At 38.8% G+C, this 19,859-nt stretch overlaps 1 protein-coding gene across 4 annotated transcripts in view; it reads left to right on the top strand.

The window, feature by feature from the left end:
- Positions 1 to 1,385, top strand: part of dennd1b.L (DENN/MADD domain containing 1B L homeolog) — a 111,542-nt gene extending 110,157 nt beyond the window's left edge. For 2 of the 4 annotated variants that reach the window (XM_018258657.2, XM_041590590.1), the window contains one exon: positions 393 to 1,385. In XM_018258657.2, coding sequence (XP_018114146.1) covers positions 393 to 767 — 375 coding nt within the window. In that variant the 3' untranslated portion in view covers positions 768 to 1,385. The remainder of the gene's footprint in view (positions 1 to 392) is intronic. The other 2 variants (XM_018258659.2, XM_018258658.2) reach the window with 1 other exon arrangement.
- The last annotated feature ends 18,474 nt before the right edge of the window (positions 1,386 to 19,859 follow it).

Here is a 19,859-nt window from a genome sequence, read left to right as displayed (position 1 = left end):
TTTTATATTGCACTCACCTAAACTCACAAGGGTCAGTTTTATTGTGGGCTGTTTCATTTGACAGTAGTTTTGTTTTGCACTTTAGGAGGACATAAGCCCCATCAGGCTCTAATTAATGAGCAATGTCAATATATATATTAGTACATATATAGTACAAATTTATTAGGACAACCTCTGGATATGTTGTGGGCCCTAAATTTATTTGGCTGTGAGGCCCAGTAACATCTAGTTACAGCTTGAAGGTGGTGGTAGCTCCTGGGATCCCCGAGTCAATAGACACAGAGAACACTTAACATAATGTAACAATAAAGAAGATGAATGGTGTTTCGGTGAAGGTACTTGACCCTTACTCATTAAATCATGGATTTGTTCTATATTCTTTTTCCATGCAGAACAAGACATGTCCCCCCACTAAAACCAGCCTGAGCCAGGATTCCCGGGATGAATGGAATCTGGGGCAGGACGACAGTGTGCTGTACAGGAAACATCTCCCACCCTCTCCCCGCAAGCGAACTCAGGATGAACAGGCTTGTCAAGACAACGATCGTCGCAAGTCAGAATTTCCAACAATCATCCTCACGGATACCACTGCAGCTGGGAACACTGTACGTCCCACCTCTCTGCTTTATACTTGCAATATGGGAACTGAAGGCAGCGTTAGGAACAGTAGCAGAGAGAATTCTCAGAGTAACTCTGCTATGCAAGTGCCATGGGAGAAGGAAGAGGTGGATATGCTCTCCCCACACAGCGCAGATAATCCCCCTTGAATTTAGAGCAAAACTTCAGACACCATTTTATACTCTAAACTCAAACATTCCTTTGGGGCTCAGTGTTTCATCTTACATTACTGACTTCTTATAAAGGGTCCTGCGTTCGCCTGGATTTAATCTTCTGAATTGTGATCCAGTTGTGACATATGTATGGTTAAAATATCACAAGACTCTTTGTTGCCTCCTGAACACAAACAGGGCCTGAGTGCAGGAAGCTTATGCGCAGTCCTTTCCACTGCTCTGCTGCTTCCAATACTCAGACGTTCATCTGCCAACAGCTAACTCAATTAACAAATCTTAGTCTACAACAAAAAATGTGACTTAATGTTCAGGGGATCATATGGACATATGCAAGTAGTTGGGCGGAAACCTTCATCAGATATGCACATTAGAGCCAGGATGAAGTTCTCCGGTGATTGATTGCAGGAATTAATCAATAGCATATCTATGGTAAATTAAATTTTGAGGCCTGTTACAATGCTGTATTGTTACACGGGCAACCCATTTATCAAAGGTCGGATTTCGAATTCATGTGAATTTTCTTTAATTCAAATACAGGTATGGGACCTGTTATCCAGAATGCTCGGGGCCTGGGGTTTTCCAGATAACGGATCTTTCCGTAATTTGTGTCTTCATGACTTAAGTCTACTAGAAATTCATTTAAACATTAAATAAACCCAATAGGCTGGTTTTGATTCCAATAAGCATTAATGATATCTTAGTTTGGATCAAGTACAAGCTACTGTTTTATTATTACAGAGAAAAAGGAAATTATTTTTAAAAATTTGGATTATTTGGATAAAATGGAGTCTATGGGAGACAGCCATTCCGTAATTCGGAGCTTTCTGGATATCGACTTTCAGGATAAGAGATCCCATACCTGTATACTCGCCATTCAACTGGGTTGGTTGTTTAGTAAAAAAAATTGAATAGCTAATATTTGATCAAATGTTTCTGCTTCCAAAATTCGATTCATTAGATTCGTATTAGATTCGTAAGAACCGAGTTCGAATGTCAGGAAGGCTATTAACATCTCCAAATGGCTTAACTGACCTCTGCCATTGACTTGTACAGGTATGGGACCTGTTATCCAGAATGCTCGTGACCTGGGGTTTTCCAGATCTGGGTCTTCATGCCTTAAGTCTAGTAGAAATTCATTTAAACATTAAATAAACCCAATAGGCTGGTTTGGCTTCCAATAAGGATTAATTATATCTTAGTTGGGATCAAGTACAAGTTACTGTTTTATTATTACAAAGAAAAAGGAAATCATTTTTAAAAATTTGGATTATTTGGATAAAATGGAGTCTATGGCAGACAGCCATTCCGTAATTCAGAGCTTTCTGGATATCGGGTTTCCGGATAAGGGATCCTATACCTGTACATGAATTCGGCAGGTTTTAGGTTGGCGAATATTTGAATTAGGACTGTTTCCATGGTGTGATAAATCTCACATTTGAATGTATATTCAATAGGAAGATTAAAATTCTAATGTGTGAATTTTGACACCAAAAATTTTTCAAATTTTAAATTTACTATTCGACCCTTACTGAATCTGCCCTTTGGTGTGATCTGGCTGTAAAACAGTTATGTAGATAGAGGAATGCAATGTCTCTTTTAAGACATATCAATGCCCTCGTATTTGTCTGGAGTCTCAGTAACAGGTCCATATCCAGCTGTCAGTAATTTGGACCCAAAGCATAATTTACCAGCTCCATAGGAATGTACAGAATTCTCATCTGAAGTCTTCCAATATTGTCCAAAACAGTGGAGGAGGGAGCATAACGGGGGCAGGGGTGAAGCAGGGGCAGGGCTAGAACAGGCATGGCCAAGATACCATTTCTGTCTTTGAAAATTCTAAACATATTATGGTTTTAACGTTGGTGTTTCATGACCTTTGCTAAAATATTGAAATACTTGAACTACCAGATCTTCTAATACAGGCTGGTATGTGGAGGTGATGTGTGCATTGGCACCATTCAACATTATACACCATATAGGTAAATAGATATACCCAAAGCCCATTAGAAATATTTAAGGCAGTATAAATTATTTTTGAATATTTATTTTTGGAAAATACACTGTTCTGGGTTAAATTGCACAATCACTTCGGATGGAGGAATATTTGCAACATATAACCAGATATATGAATCAGCGCTTCTAGGGATGACAATTTTGGACCTCTTCTGTATTTGTCTTGCAACTTCCTGAAGCAAAAAACTGTTATTGCAGTTTTATAGGTATTCTGCTTTAGTTTAAAAAGAAACCTTCAACAATAAGTGCCTGTATGCTGTGGGGTACAATCGCTTACATGGGCTGGGGCACAAACTATCTGCAGCAATGTGGATGTTATTGCACTGGACTTATACAACTGCCTCCAGTCAGACCTTTATTTATTATTCTTCAAAAACTGTTCCACCTGTAGCAATATCTTTCCTAACCTTACACCTCCCCTCGCTGTCCACTGATCCACTCTACAGAACCCAGAGTCTCACATTGACCGTTATACAGTATATTTAATTGATGGCTGATGGTATTATCCTTGCCATCTCTTTCTAAGTCTGTTTTTGTTAGTATGTGCCCTGGATCTCAGAGGAACCTAGCAAAACCCTGCATTATATAAGCATGCTGTATCAGGACTTATTCCTCAACAGCCGCAATTTCTAAAAGCAGGTATAGAATCCATTATCCCGAAATCCATTATCCAGAATTACGGGAAGGCCATCTCTCAGAGTTGTAAAAATGATATCCCTTTTCTCTGTAATTATGAAACAGTACCTTGTGCTTGATCCCAGCTAAGATATAATTAATCCTTATTTGAGTCAAAAGACTTATTTTGGGTTTAAAGGACATGTAAAGCCTACATTTCCCTACCATGTATATAAGTTGGACATATCTTCCCCATCCAAGCCACATCATTTGTTTTGCATGTACCCACTCCATTTGCCAGCGCCATCACATTTTCCTAAAATAAATAGCAGCTTTCACCTGGCGGCCATTTTCCCTCACGTGATCAGTAAAATTGACATGTGCAAACAGGACATGTATGCTGTAAAGTTCATGCATTGCCGAATGCAGCTTTACACAGGCACATATAAAAAGTTCTGCTGGGATTGAGCACTGTAATGTTAGGCTGAGCTCAGGAGAGGTGGTTAGGAGAAAAAAATAGGAAGAGATAGCTAGAGTTTCTATGGGATCCAGCAATGCTATCTCTTTATTGGCTGTTAGACTGGATGGTGTGTTTAATAATCTGAGCTGAGAAGAACTGAGCATGCTCATAAGCCAACAGTCAAAGTAAATTCCTGAGAGAGGGGACATAGTGGGTTAGAGGAGGAGAAGGAATTCTAAGTGATTAAGGGGATGCTGCAGCCTTACTGTTAACCTTTTAACAACCAGGCAGGTATCTAAAGATTTAAAAGGGGCTGTTTACTGATTACATTTTTGTGTGGGGGGTTTACATGTCTTTTAATTAATGTTTATGTGATATTTTAGTTGACTTAAAGTATAGAGATCCACATTACAGTGAGACCCCTTATCTGGAAAACCCCAGGTCCCAAGCATTCATGTCCCAGACATTCATGTTCCAGACCTTTGTCTTACAGCACGTTCTAAAGCATTAAAATAATTATGATGTTCTTCTATGTTTAATAATAAAATATAAACACTCCCAACTTTCAAATATATTTCAGATAGAGATGATTTACTTTGCAGTCCAACATTGTTTTTTAACTGCCCAAAGAAAAGCAAAAACTCCCATTTTATGTTGTAATGTTATGGTTTTTACCTCTACGATATTTCCCGGCTCAGATAGTAAAAAAATCCTTGATGCCAATGTTACTAATAGAGAAAACAGATATTTGAAGGCTGGCATTTGTTTTCCAGAAATGGCAGCACCCATAGAACAAGCACAAATTTATACCATTAGTGGAACCCATACCAACCAATCAGCAACCAGATCTCAGTTTGCTCAGTATTTCTTCTCTCTTTTTTACATATACCGCATTTACAATCCACATTACAAAAACAATTACATTTTAAATCATTTTGAAACTCCACAATGTTGATTGCGGTTGGATAACACCATTGCTGTATATACAGTATATATCACTCCTACTTTTAGTAGCATCTTTACCAGAGGGCGTAAAGTTTGAAAAACAATGATCCATAATGTTTTCCAAAAGACTTTTTTTTAAAAAAAATTCTCATCCAATTGGATTGCATGAAAATGTTTTAATAATATCAACTTGTTTTTAGTGTAGTCATATTTTTTGTTTCTTTTTTACTTACTTTTCTGCTCATTCATTTTGTTGTTTATTTGTGCCTGCCTTTGTCTGTTTTTTCTTCTATTGCCTTGTGGCTGGTTTTATACTTCCCCAAACCCTTTTTCATTTTAAATTTCATAATGATTATCCCCATGTGATGTTGCTATCCCTTCTGCTCAGCTGCTTCTGTTTTCCCATTGCCTCAGACAGATCATCTTCTCTCCATTGCTTTTCTTGGTACGGGTATGGGATCTGTTATCCGGAAAACTTTTCCAGAAAGTTTTGAATTAAGGGAAGGTCATCTCCCATAGTCTCCATGTCAATCAAAGACTTAAAATGTTTAAAAATGATTTCCTTTTTCTCTGTAATAAAAAACAGTACCTTGTATTTGATCCTAAATTAGATATAATTAATCCTTAATGGAGGCAAAGCAATCCTATTGGGTTTTTTAAAGGGGATCTGTCACCTTAAGAAATAATTCCAAATTCTATTTTATGATGTCAGTTAAGCAAAATAACCCTCACTTATGCTATAAAAAATATATAAAAATGTTTTATTTAGTCTTTGAATTCACAGTCACAGCTTGCAGGCAGATGCCATTTTGTGGACACTGTTATTGAGACAAGTTTTACATCTTCCCAAAATCTTGTTTATGCACAAGAATGGGTTATCTGGTTACACAATTAGATGGTGATGAGGGAGGGGTAATTTAAGGGTGCAGGGACATCTAGTGCAGAATGGAAAGTGAAAGTAATTACCTGCCTCACCTCTATGTCTAAAGCATAGGGCAGGCAATATATGATTGGCAGCTGAGACTTTTAAAGGAGAAGGAAAGGTTAAAACTAAGTAAGCTTTATCAGAAATGTCCACCTAAATATACCAGTAAAACCTCAAAGTCCTCTTTCAAAAGAAACCCAGCATTTCTTTCCTTCTATTGTGTGCACATGGGCTTCTGTATCAGACTTCCCGCCTTCAGCTTAAACCTCCTTGCCCCGGGCATGAGCATGCTCAGTTTGCTCCTCCCCCCCCCTTCTCTGATGTAATCTGAGCTCAGAGCTGTGAGTGAGCAGGGAGAGATTCAGGCTGGAATTGATGTCACACCAAGCTAATATGGCAGCTGCTATCCTAAACAAACAGAGAGAGCTTCTAAAGCTTTTTACTCAGGTATGGTAAAGCATTCTACAGAATAAATATAGTGGTATAGCTTGCACTAATGCAGCTTATCTATTGGCAATAAAATGCCTCCATAGCTTTCCTTCTCCTTTAAAAAAGTATAAGGTATGGATGTTTTAATAAAATAGAATTTGGGTTTCAAGTTTAATTTGACAAGGACTTTTATTAGACAAATTTTTATGTTTTTAAGGTTGAAATGATTTATTAATTGTGGAAAGATCCCTTGTGTGGAAACCCCCAGATTCCAAGCATTCTAGATACTAGGTTCCATACCTGTATTTTTTTCCATTGTTTTTTTTCTCCACTCACCCCCTTCTTGTCCTTTCCTTTTGTTCGTTTTCTCTCACCTTTGTCCCTTTCTCCTTGTATCTTATAAAACTGTGTGATATACTGTATAAACAAATACATCTGGGAGAGGAGATTATTGATACCCAAACTAGAATCTGGAGCCTGACTTGTAGCAACTTGCTTCAGTATGTAGATATACATTCAGTAGGAATAATATGTCCCTAAATCTCTTACTTTCTCTTGCTTTTGAGACTTGGCAGCGTGGAGAGGTTAATCTTTTTGCTGTTAACTAAATACAGGCATGTGTAGATATTCACTTAACTGTTCAGCTGTGAGAAGTTGCAAGTCAAACTAACAGAAACTGGAAAAACGAGTGTACATCAGGTTCACCAAGGTTGTACCTACTACTACTGTTACTTTTTATAGTGAACCTCCTACTACTGGTCATTTTGTAGTGTCTTTGGATTCAGAGACCCTATAAAAGTAATATTATGGTTGACATGATTTCAGATTTGCCACCTTGCTTTTTTCATATTGCGATATCTGACCTAGCTAAAGGCAGGATTACTCTAGATCATAATGTTTGGTCTATCTATCTGTTCATGGCCTTACTGAATGGATCATGGTCTTCTTCCCCCAATATTTGTCTGATAAAAAAGCAAGGCCTATGGGATCTAGTTCTAGTAGAAGCTTACTTGTTCAATATTCTGATAGCAGTTTATTCAGAAGAGGGATACATTATTGGCTTAGGAAGAGTGTGTTGACTAAAAGGGAAAAATATTTGTTTTTCTGACTAACAGTTGCTAGAAGGGATTCTTTCTATAATACAGGAATACTGATACACTGTAATTTGTGTGTGTTTTTCTACTGGGATATGAAGCATCTTATATATTTGTGTATATTGCCAAATGTACTACTTTGCCTTGCTGAAGCCCGGGATTCACTGTGCAACTAAATGATATTATGTGTGCGTTAGGCCATGGATTCAAGCATGGCATACTGGGAAGCAGTAGTGAGTTTGAATATGTTCTAGTAGCTGAGCTGTATAAGAATGGCTTTATGGTACTATAGGGTATGCAAAGTGTGCCTGCTGAATGAACTTCGTGTTTGCTGCACTTTGCAATCTGAACTGCGAGCTTTAGAGTCCAAACATTTCTCCGACCTTCTGTTATGAAGATGCTGCATGTGTATGTATATATATATATATATATATATATATATATATATATATATATATATATATATATATATATATTGCACCAAAGTACAGCTGCAACTATACATATACAGCGCCTGCCCACATCATCAGCATTTGCTGCAGTAATGGTGATAGTAGAAACTTGAAATTGGCCTCTGGGCTTGAGGAAATTACAAATTTGGCTATTTGGGGCCATTTAATTTTATCTCATGTTATTCCCATCACCTTTACACCTGCCACTTGCCCCTGCATAAGCTACACCCTCATTAGAGGCACAGTAACACTAACAAAGCATGTTGTTTCTGTCTTGAACTACAACACTCAGTAGCACTGCAGGTACCCTCTGTTGTATGGAGGATGGGGAATCAGTTTTCCTTTGGTACCCGGCACTTCAATTTACTGAGACAGAAGTTGTTGATTTTATTCTAACATGTCCATCCTTTCTCCCCTTTAACCCAGTTTAATTGTACAGCATTTACCCAGCCCCTAGTATTTCAGGATTATACCATTGCTTTTCGTTTTTGGCATGTCCTTGTGAGATGCCATTTTGTAACTCAAGGCTTATCTTTGAGACATCAGTCCTTCTTCTGAAGAACTCTATAGAGTTCCTCCTGATCCTTGTGATACGATCAGTTTCCTTATTTACATATCTAATTACAATTTACCATGGTTTAGTTTGGACCCATGAAGTTTGGGCATAGGTTGACTATATTATTGACTAGGCTGTACAACGTTTCAGAGGGTGCATGGACTCAGTGTAAGTACTGGAGCTTGCAGTTCAGCTCACATTTGGTGTAATAAATATGTATAGCATTAATACCAGCATCTGTTTGTAGTGTCCACACACTGGCATGCATTGTTGCCTAGAGTGATGATCAGCTCTTTGTACAGGTGAGTTCAGAAAGACCCAATGGCATGAAGTCCATTCAGGACTGGCACGTATAAAAGTGTAAGTGATCACTGAAACTTGTCTATGCAATCCGCTGGGTGCCTTGGGATTCATTCTTACAACTCATTCTATTTACTGGTCAGGTTGATTTTCTGGTCATCGGTCCAGACTGATACCATGAGGCTTATTTATAATGATGCATGCATGATAATTAGACCCCCGTCATATGTGTTCATCTTAATGGGGAGGTTGCCTTAAAGGGGTTGTTCACCTTTGAGCTAACTTGTAGTATGATGTAGAGAGTGATAATCTGAGACAATTTGCAATTGGTTTTCATGCTTTATTATTTGTGTTTTTTGAGTTATTTAGCTTTTTATTCAGCAGCTCAAAAGTTTTTAATTTCTGCAATCTGGTTGCTATGGACCAAATGACCCTAGCAACCTAGCATACCCTAGTATTGATTTGAATAAGAGACTGGAATGTGAATAGGAGAGGGCCTGAATAGAAAAATGAGTAATAAAAATTAGCAATAACAATACATTTGAAGCCTTACAGAGCATTGTTTTTTTTTTGGATGGGGTCAGTGACCCCAATTTGAAGGTAGGAAAGGGTAAGAAGAAAAAAGGTAAATAATTAAAAAACAAATAAATAATGAAGAACAATTGAAAAGTTGCTTGGAATTGAAAACTGAACTTTTAGTATGATGCAGACGGCTGTACTTCCAAGAATTTACAGTTGGCTCTACATTTTTTATTTGTTTTTGAGGGTTTTGAACATTTTTTTCTGCAGTTCTCAGGCAGTAATTATTGTTAGGGCTTAGTTACCCTAGCAACCAGGGAGCAGTCAGAATGAACAGGAGATGATCTAAAAAGAAAAGGTAGCAATGAAATATGAATAACAATAAAAGTTAAATCCTTGTAAGTCTATGTTCTTTGGTTGCTGGAGTCCCTGACCCCTAAACCAGAGACCTGGAAATAGGAAGGTTAGGAATATGAAAACCACACAAAATAACTAATGAGGACTAGCTGAAAAGTTGCTTACAATATATGTTGTCTAAATAGAGGCTTATTGGCCAGATGTAGCCCTCTAATGCATTTTTATTGCCCCCAGACCGTTGAAGAGCTCAGTTGAACTCTTTGGATGACTGGAATCTGCCCCCTGAACATGTATTAGTGTGAATACCCGGCTCACTATACTAAAATCATGCTAAAAGCTATTTAAAAGGTGAACCTCCCCTTTAAAACAGGAATGTTCCAACTGTTACTCTCCAGGATTATGGAATATTTTGTTCCACTAATTTTGGATGGTGGCGAGTGGAAACTCCCAGATGGAAGAAAACATTGCATTGGGCATTCATGGCCACTACTTCTCTGGCAATAAGAATTCTATTTCTCCTCAGCAGGAAACCAGAGCTTGAATAGTCCTCTCTCAGTACATGATACAATGTCACTTTAAATGTGCAGAACTTGAAATGTTCTTGTGTTTATAGAACCTGCACTGTGTTACCAAAATAATGTTACATATGAATCTGAAGATATTCTACAGAAACAAATTCCCACCCTGGTATTTAAATAATAAAATGTACCTGCAAAGCCTGTGTGACTGTGTCTTTCTGCTGCTGTTACCTGCATGTTATTTCTGGCTATTTCCTATGAGTAGTCGTAGTCCTGTATAATGCTCTCCAATTCCCTCCCCAAGCTCTGCTTTCAGAGAAATGTTGTACTTTATATAATGCACTTTGGGGCAAATTCACAAAGATACGTAGTTGCGCCAGCGTCCGATTCGCCGCACTTCGCAAGGCGTATTTTCGCCAGCGCTACGCAAATTCACTAAAATCCAAAGTTGCGCTCAGGGGAAGCGTAAGGTTGCGAAGTTGCACTAGCGTTAATTCGCCAAGCAAAGCGAAGTTACGCTAGCGATGTTTAATTTGCACACGGCGCCAAATTGAAGTTACAATGGAGGTATATGAAGCATCACTACACAAGCCTGGGAAACCTTCAAAACAGCAAATAAAATTTTTATTTTGCCCTACACATGTGCCCACTGTATAGTTAAGGTGCCATGAGTTAGGAAATGTAGGGGGGAAGGAGGGGAGCCCCAAAAAATGTTTCGATCTTTTTCAGCCTATCACCCATAAAAAAAGAAAAAACGCCAAACTTTTTTTGAAGCAATCCCTATCTACTCTATTGCACTTCGCCTGGTCTGAGGTGGCGAAGGAAGTCTGACGTAAAAGGTAGCGTTCTGAAACATTTGCGCATCAGTGAATTTGTGTAGTTACGTCCGTTGCGCAAATTCGCCAGGCGTAAGGGTGTGAAGTAACACTAGTGAATTTACGCCAGCGTCCATTAGTGAATCGACAAATTAACGAAAATGCGCTATGCTAGCGAATTAACGCTAGCGTTAGGCGCTTTGTCCTTTAGTGAATTTGCCCCTTTCTCTATTGGGGGAGCTTCATGACCCTAAACATAAATGATTCATTGAAACCCCCTCCCACCTTCTCATCTTAAATATAATGTAAATACTTTCATTTTCCCACAATAATGGAATAATACAACTTACTTTTTAGTATCCCACTCTCGACATTGTCTTTTTTCATGCAGGAGTTGGAGTCAGAGTTTGATTGACAGGTCATATACATTGCTGCATTCTCACTTTACCTCCACAATATATTAAGGTTTTTCATTTGCTTTGGAAGGCTGTGTATCCCCTTCCGCTGTATCATGTGTTAGGATTCGCTTACAAATTGGATGTTTAAATAGTTTGTAGACTAAGATGAACAGAGCTCTCACAAGGCTTCTGAAATATATTTAAATGTCAATTGAATACTAAACTGCTTCTCTTTCTTGGATTCTATTCACCCTTTTTGTACACGAGCTCCACGTTATGGTTCACACCTGGGGTAGACAACAATCCATTAACTCATTAATGCCTCGTTACATATTACAGCCCTTGTGAAGCTCATGGAGGCATTGTATTGATCAGCGGTACTGGAGCAATTACCAGTAATATAGTGGGACTTACAGTTGCACATGACTTTACTGACAGCAGAGTGGTTGTTATAGCGCGTGTGTACACCTACTGTACATTGAACATCACTGGCACTGGTTTGATATTTTTACTATGTGCTGTACACTGGTCATGTGAGGGGTATATTATTTATTATGCCATAGAAGCAAATTCTATAGGCTGATTATTTATCAACAGAATGCGGTCATATAGTCTGAATCTCAATTATTTTGCATGCTACTTTTTATATTGTGCATACAGTTAGGTCTATACATCTTTGGACAGAGACAACTTTTTTCTAATTTTGGTTGTGTACATTTCCACAATGAATTTTAAATGAATCAACTGTTGAACTGCAGACTTTCAGCTTTAATTCAATGGGTTGAATAAAAAGATTGCATAAAAATGTGAGGAACTAAAGCCTTTTTTTAAAACAATCACTTCATTTCAGGGGCTCAAAAGTAATTGGACAATTGACAAAGGCTATTTCAGGGGCAGGTGTGGGCAATTCTTCATTATGTCATTATCAATGAAACAGATAAAAGCCCTAGAGTTGAGGTCAAAGGAGCTCTCCATGCAGGTGAAACAAGCCATCCTTAAACTGCAAAAACAGAAAAAACCCATCTGAGAAATTGCTACAATATTAGGAGTGGCAAAATCTACAGTTTGGTACATCCTGAGAAAGAAAGACCTGGATTTCCACGGAAGACAACAGTGGTGGATGATCGCAGAATCATTTCCATGGTGAAGAGAAACCCCTTCACAACAGCCAAACAAGTGAACAACACTCGTCAGGAGGTAGGTGTATCTAAGTGATATCTAAGTCTACCATAAAGAGAAGACTGTGTGAAAGTAAATACAGACGGTGCACTGCAAGGTGCAAGCCACTCATAAGCATCAAGAATAGAAAGGCTAGATTGGATTTTGCTAAAAAAAACATCTAAAAAAGCCAGCACAGTTCTGGAAAAACATTCTTTGGACAAATGAAACCAAGATCAACCTGATGATGGCAAGAAAAAAGTATGGAGAAGGCGTGGAACAGCTCATGATCCAAAGCATACCACATCATCTGTAAAACATGGTGGAGGCAGTGCGATGGCTTGGGCGTGCATGGCTGCCAGTGGCACTGGGACACTAGTGTTTATTGATGATGTGACACATGACAGAAGCAGCCGAATGAATTTTGAGGTGTTCAGAGACATTCTGCCTTCTCAAATCCAGCTAAATGCAGTAAAATTGATTGGGAGGCATTTCATAATACAGATGGACAATGACCCAAAACATACAGCCAAAGCAACCCAGGAGTTCATTAAAGCAAAGAAGTGGAATATTCTTGAATGGCCAAGTCAGTCACCTGATCTGAACTCAATTGAGCAGCATTTCACATGTTGAAGACTAAACTTCAGACAGAAAGGCCCACAAACAAACAGCAACTGAAAGCCGCTGCAGTAATGTCCTGGCAGAGCATTAAAAAGGAGGAAACCCAGAATCTGGTGATGTCCATGAGTTCAAGACTTCAGGCTGTCATTGCCAGCAAAGGGTTTTCAACCGAATATTAGAAATGAACATTTTATTTTCAGTTTTTTAATTTGTCCAATTGCTTTTGAGCCCCTGAAATGAAGTGATTGTGTTAAAAAAGGCTTTAGTTCCTCGCATTTGTATACAATCTTTTTGTTCAACCCACTGAATTAAAGCTGAAAGTCTGCAGTTCAACTGCATCTGAGTTGTTTCATTTCAAATTCATTGTGGTAATGCACAGAACCAAAATTAGAAAAAAGTTGTCTCTGTCCAAATATTTATGGACCTAACTGTATATTGTGATTCGGTCCCTAGTGCCCATGTAAATGACAGCAGCCCAGAGCATGTTCTATGAATCAGCAGAGTATTCAGATATGGAGTAGTGTTGTGCAGGGTAGGTCAAAACCCACAGGACCAGTAAGTATGGCCAGTGCAGGGCATGGACCAAAATGTATCCTTGGTGCCACCCTACCCTTGATATCGGCTCCCTCCAATTCCATCTTCTGATGCCTGTCACTTATATACTCGTACCTGCCCCACCCTCTCCAGTGATGTCAGAAAGGCACGGTCTGACACAGGTAGGACCACAAGGGGAGGGGGGTTGGTCCAAACTTGCCTCTTCCCAAATTGAAACAAACCCAACCTGACTTGTTGTGTCTCTGATTTTCCAAATTCACCAGCTGCACACACATTGTAACAGAACAGGAATATTTTGTGCCTGTTCACTTATGTCACACATTTGTAAGAACTGATACTAATTCACAGTACTAGCCCCCCACTAATAACACATACATGCAACATTGTCTCTATGAATCATCATCAGGGTGCCGGAAGTTGTAATCAAACAGGACCAGAAACCAGTGTTCATACAGGTGCCAAACAATTTCCCCAGTAGTTTTCTCATTCTCTCATTCACATCTCAGGCATGTTCAGGAACAGTATGAATACAGTCATGATTTAGATGATTTAGATTTACATTCTTTCAGTTTACAACATCACTACCCATCCTTTCCCTCAGCTTCCAGTGTCCTTATCAGGGGACCACTCTCTACATTCCTCCCTGCAGGGTTGAATCTATGATACTAGCTTCACCAAGCATGATCTGATGGGCTTCCAACATCAATCTGGTTTCTTACTTCTAGCATTCTCAGTGCCTACCACTACGATCTACTGCTCACATCCCTAACTGGCATGGTACCCACTCATAATCAACTCCCAATCACTCTTTGGGGGGCTAGATCTGCCCATTTTAATGGTCATTCTTTGGCTTACTCTACTACAGTTTGTTATTACAGACCTATACCTGTCCTAGGTAAGTCTAACTCCCTCTCACCTGGAGTTCTGGCTGCTGGTTTCCTGTTAACTGGCTTCTGATGCAAATCCTCCTTCTTATGTTCACCACTAAAAGGGTGGCCTGGTTCCTTTTATTTCCTCCCAAGCCCCATCAACTTTCCAAAAAACTTGTAACTCTCTACCCCCCTCCATTGGTCAAATGTTGTAACTACCTCTAGCACATCTCTATCAAAATGCTACACTACCACCTAGTGGTATAAAATATGAACAACCCTAAAGTACCTTTCACCCTCTCACAGATTGTAGGTACAAAATAAATAGGCTGATATTACTGCCATCATTACTGAAACAAAATGCAGATGCAGAGAGATTCAGACTGGGTCCCTAATTCTAAAATTGTACATTGAATTACTGCAAGTCATGAAAGATACACTGATAGAATCAGCAGAACCAAAGAGATAAGGTAATTGCACTGATGTATTACTGACTGTATGTGACTTGTGTTCTGTTCCTCTGTATTTGGTTTGTATTTATTTGCCAATTAAAAGGATATGGAGACTCAAGCAAGGCCTATATTTTAAGGAGGAACTAACTTTGGCATGATATAGGGCTAATTTAATAAGGCCACAGAAGCAACTGCAAGTGTCCCTTTTTGTATTGTATTATATTTTTGCTTTGTATTTGATTGTATGAAGAATATATTTTAATAACTGCCCCCTCATTCAACAAGCACTTATTTTCCAGGTCATACCTTTGCTCTATACTTCATGCTCGATTAATTCATGTCATGCCAGATGCAGAATGCAGGAGCAGTGTGTTCAAGCCGACCCTGTCTTACCACTTGCTATAGGGCAGACATTAAGGGGCAGATTTATTAAGGGTCGAATTTCGAGTTGATGGGAGTTATTTTAAACTCCCATCCATTTGAAATTCGAATAAAAGAAGACCAAGCTAAATTTATTGTAAAAAAAAGTTTTTAACTTCTGGTAAATAGGCAGTATTCAATCACTCAAACTGAATTCGGATCGTACTCGATATAATTCGATTCAAAGTTTTTCCCAAAAAAAGTTTGTTTGGGAAGGAGAGATCCTTGTAGGGTTTTAACCCGGACAGCCTGGTTTTCAGAAGGGTTGGATTTCCCTAGATTGACACAGTGACCGGCCAATCACCGATCTTCACGTCATCACCCACCCCACGACATCACAGCTACACCCTTGTGACATCAGTTCCCACTCCCCCTGTCTGGAATGGGGGACAAGAAAAGGTGGCAACCCTAGATCCCTGTGCTGCATTTGGTAAAGCAAGGACCTGCCACGTTAGTCAATGAGAGCAAGACAAAATGCATATGGTTTATTTATGTCTGTTTTTTGCACTTTCCATACTGCCCTGTGGGTAATAAATGAGCCCTTTTAAGTGGACCCAACCTCTATGTTTATCAGGGCCATAGCAGGTCTCTGGCACAAAGCTTCCAGACAAGTGCACTAGCCATTGGCTACCCATTGGATTAAATACATTCAGCTCCTGTGCGGAACTGGCCTGACAAATCCCTGACTGCCTGATGCGCTGGTACAAATCTGTACACATGTTAGTAAACAAGAGTCAATATTTACTCATCTTTTTTCTTTTAATTAAATGCAACACCAAGATGAAAGCCAATGATTTAATTTTCATATGCAGGCGCCTAAAATGAACTGTGTATTTTCTCTGCCAGCTATTCCTGAACATGCGTCGCAAACTAAAACCAAAGTTATTCTTTGTAACTGATAGAAAAATATGATGTTATGTTTAGCCAAACAGGAGAGTATTTGTGTGCATTAGAAGCCTAATCTCCCGGCCTGTTGCAAGTCATTAATGCAAGAGAATTCACCATTTCATCACAGACGGGATTCTGATTGTTAATCACAGTGATGACGAGGCATTAAAAAAAGGCTGATTATTTACTGGTGTGGAGGGAATGGGAGGCTAATTTGATGTGGCAGCTCTTAACAAATGTGAAATGAAGCCACGCCAGAAGTTCTAATGTTGCTTTCCCTGCAGAAAGCTCTGTTATACTTGGCTTGGTCTGGTGGCAATTTCACGTCAGTTGGAAAAAGATGCCATAGAATTTCATGAGGCTCTAAATCCCAGTGGCAAAGCCAGCAAATAATAAATAATCTAGCACATGGATATTTATGTATACTGGCCTATATAAAGCCATGTCACCCAGGATCTCTTACGTTTTCTCTTCTCCCTTCTCTCTCTTTAACCCCTGTCTATAGTCCCTGATAAAAGGGGGGGAATTGGGCAACTATCATAAAAACTAATCCCTCCGAGCAACCACGGGGCCCTTGGCAAGGGAGTAAAATATTAAAGAATTAAAGAAAAAGCAAAGGGAACTAATCCTCATGAAACCGTACAACTCTATTTCTACTTACTGTAACTAAATCAACTATCCAGTGATTAAATCACTGGCTGTGGGTATTTATGTATGTGTCTATGCACATTGGTTGGAATCCTAAAGGACAACTTTAACATGGGAATGTATAACAATAAGGAAGTCTATGTCTGTGTCATGGAACTGGTCTGAACTAACAAACCTTAGAGGGAGCAGATCTTGATGATATATCAGTGCTAAAAGTAGATTCTGTCATTGCAGTTTACTAATTTGGAAGTTCATAGAAGACAGGCTATTCTTTCCTTTTGAGTAGGGCATGGATACACTTCAGCTTCTAGTTTGGGCCATTTAATATGAGAGACCTTGCTCATAATTGTATCTGTTATAATAAAACAGGGCCGACATCAGGAGGACACAGGGGATACAGTTGTCCCAGGCCCGGTAGATTCAAAGTTTAAAGGAGAGCCTGACTCTGCTGCTCTTTCTCAATTAGCCGGGCCCCCCTTTGAGGGAATTCAGGATGTCGCCAAAGTCGACAAAGCTGTTGAAAACAGCTAAAGTCGTGAAAGGAGCCAAAGCTGCCACAGAATCTACCATTGCCAAGGATAACGAGGAAAATTGCACATGAACTTAAGGTAAGTTCCACTGAACACCAATGATTTTTTTTTATATTTGGGACCCCTGACCACCAATTTTTTTTAAAATTTTCTATGGGGCCCCTGACCACCAATTTTTGTAAAACATGGTACTTTTCCAGGGGAGGGGGGCAACTGCTGCTGCCTCAGGCGGTGGAGGGGCCAGGATCGCCCCTGTCTACATTCATATGAATACATAAATACATTTCTTTCTTCCACTGGTCAGAAGAAGCAGGTTCATGGGCATTATCAGGTCATGTGATTTCGCACATGGTTTTTATAGTTGAACCCCTTCCATAAATAACTGCTTTGTAAGTGTTGTAGTGTAAAATATTTGTAATTTGGTCAGAGAGGCAAAGATTTATTTCTGTTATTTATTTCTTTGCCATCTATCTAACTATCATCTATCTATCATCTATCTATCTATCTATCTATCTATCTATCTATCTATCTATCTATCTATCTATCATCTATCTATCTATCTATCTATCTATCTATATCTATCATCATCTATCATCATATCTATCTAACTATCATCTTAATATCTACCATAGTATCTATCACTCATCCATCTTATGTTCTGTTTTAACATGTGCTTATTCCTCTTTGCAAACTAGTTAAAAAATATAATTTCTCTTTCTCCTTTGGAAGTAATGACCCCTGATTATGTTGCCATTATGAAGCTACTCAGTTGTTAATGTTGGCTCTGCATGGGTTACAGAAAGGCTTGTGACATTATAGCTTCAGTGCCCATTGCCCTAGTATCTCACTAACGAATTTGGCATTTTCCCTTAATTAGCAGCTTGCAGTTTTGCCATTTGTCTTTCATGTGGTCTCTGGCCAGATGCGTTTCATGTCTGTTGCAGAAATGTCAGTGCTTTCATAATTGCTTTCTTTCCTCTAGTCCTAAAAAAATCCTTTCTTTTTTCCTTTTGCTTTCTAAGCAGTTGGAAGGCATTGGGTGAGCACAGGTTTCCGAGCTTCACATTTTGCTGCTTATTAATTACACAGGCATATATCCCTCTTATTACCTTGGCTTTGTGATATTAATTATATACGAAAGAGATGGTTAAAACAATTATTTCCTAGCAGAAAGAATGTGTATGTCCCAGCACTGCATTCAGGTTGCAACCCCATAGCAGCTTTACTGCTGGCCAGCATGGACATTCCTCTGTGTGCAATGGCAGAACTTTACATCCCCCCCCCCAATAAATAGACAAAAAATCATCTAGAACTTAGCTTGGTGGGTGCTCAACTACCCCTCCTACCTTATCTATTGGCGGTCCTTGTTACCAGTAGCCATTTGGGTAAGGGAGTTGGCTATAAATATAACTGAAAATGATTTTCCATGGCTGTTTCTTCATTTTCTGACCTGGTTATTTAGTTGCCCAGCGAGAGAGAGAGATATAATTTAGGCTTGAATTGTGCCCAGTTTGCAAACAAAATCATTTTATTCAAAAGGTTCTTATTGGCTCCAGCTTTTAACTGAGTTTGATTCCTTCATATTTCTTTAATTTTTAAAAGAATATTAATCATGATTGCTTGTACTGGCCAGGGTTGTTAAGAGCAAACAATGTTATATATACCTTTTTATTTTAAATAAAACAAAAGCTTTTATGGTTATGGTTCCGCTCCTGCCTATTCTCTGCTTCTGTGTTTCTATAATTTGTCTATAACACTATTATTTGTTTATAACATTTTTCCAACATTATTATTTTCTACCTTCCTGTGCCCCCACCAACCCCACCCCCTGCAGTGCCCTTGGACTTAATGGATTAGACTAATCCTTCCCCTTGCCAAAACCACTACCACCTACACTACCCAGGTTCCTGGTTGTATGGTCCATTGCAGGTTTGTTTTTAGATCTTTCTTTGGTAGAGCAAACAAGACTATTATGTTGTGACACCCAAGGAAAACCTGGTACCCCTCACTCCACAACTCCCTTATAATTGTTTACTGTACCTTTTACTGTTTGTTGCATTCAAAACTTTTCTCTGTTTTCTGCTCTTTTTCTAGGCATTGAACTATCATTTTCCATCACATCTGTGAGTAATAAGCAGGCCATGTATTTTCTACTTTGTTTGGACTTTAAAGAGTTGCAGAATTCATGGTGAGATGTGCTGAGCGGTTTTGTAACTGATAATTTATAGTCTTATATAAGAGGATCCAGCGTGCAATACCTACTGTATATTTGCCACAAATAATTTCCCAGTTTCTCTTATTTCGGCTGTAAACAGCTTGTGTGATATCTGTCCATTGGTTTCACCTTTAATGTACTAGCACATTAGTAGAATTAGCATACATTTAATTATAGCAATGTGCTGAGCTATATATGATAAATATATGTTATTAATAATAATAATAATAATAATAATAATAAAGTGTGGGTTGCACAGTCTGAGAATGATCCATAAGCCAACCCATGCACCAAACTGGGTTACTCTTTGGTCTGA

Source organism: Xenopus laevis, chromosome 4L (assembly GCF_017654675.1).
Source record: "Xenopus laevis strain J_2021 chromosome 4L, Xenopus_laevis_v10.1, whole genome shotgun sequence".
Taxonomy (NCBI): Eukaryota; Metazoa; Chordata; class Amphibia; order Anura; family Pipidae; genus Xenopus; species Xenopus laevis.
The sequence above is the reverse complement of the archived record's forward strand: the minus strand, read 5'-3'. Positions and strand labels throughout refer to the sequence as shown.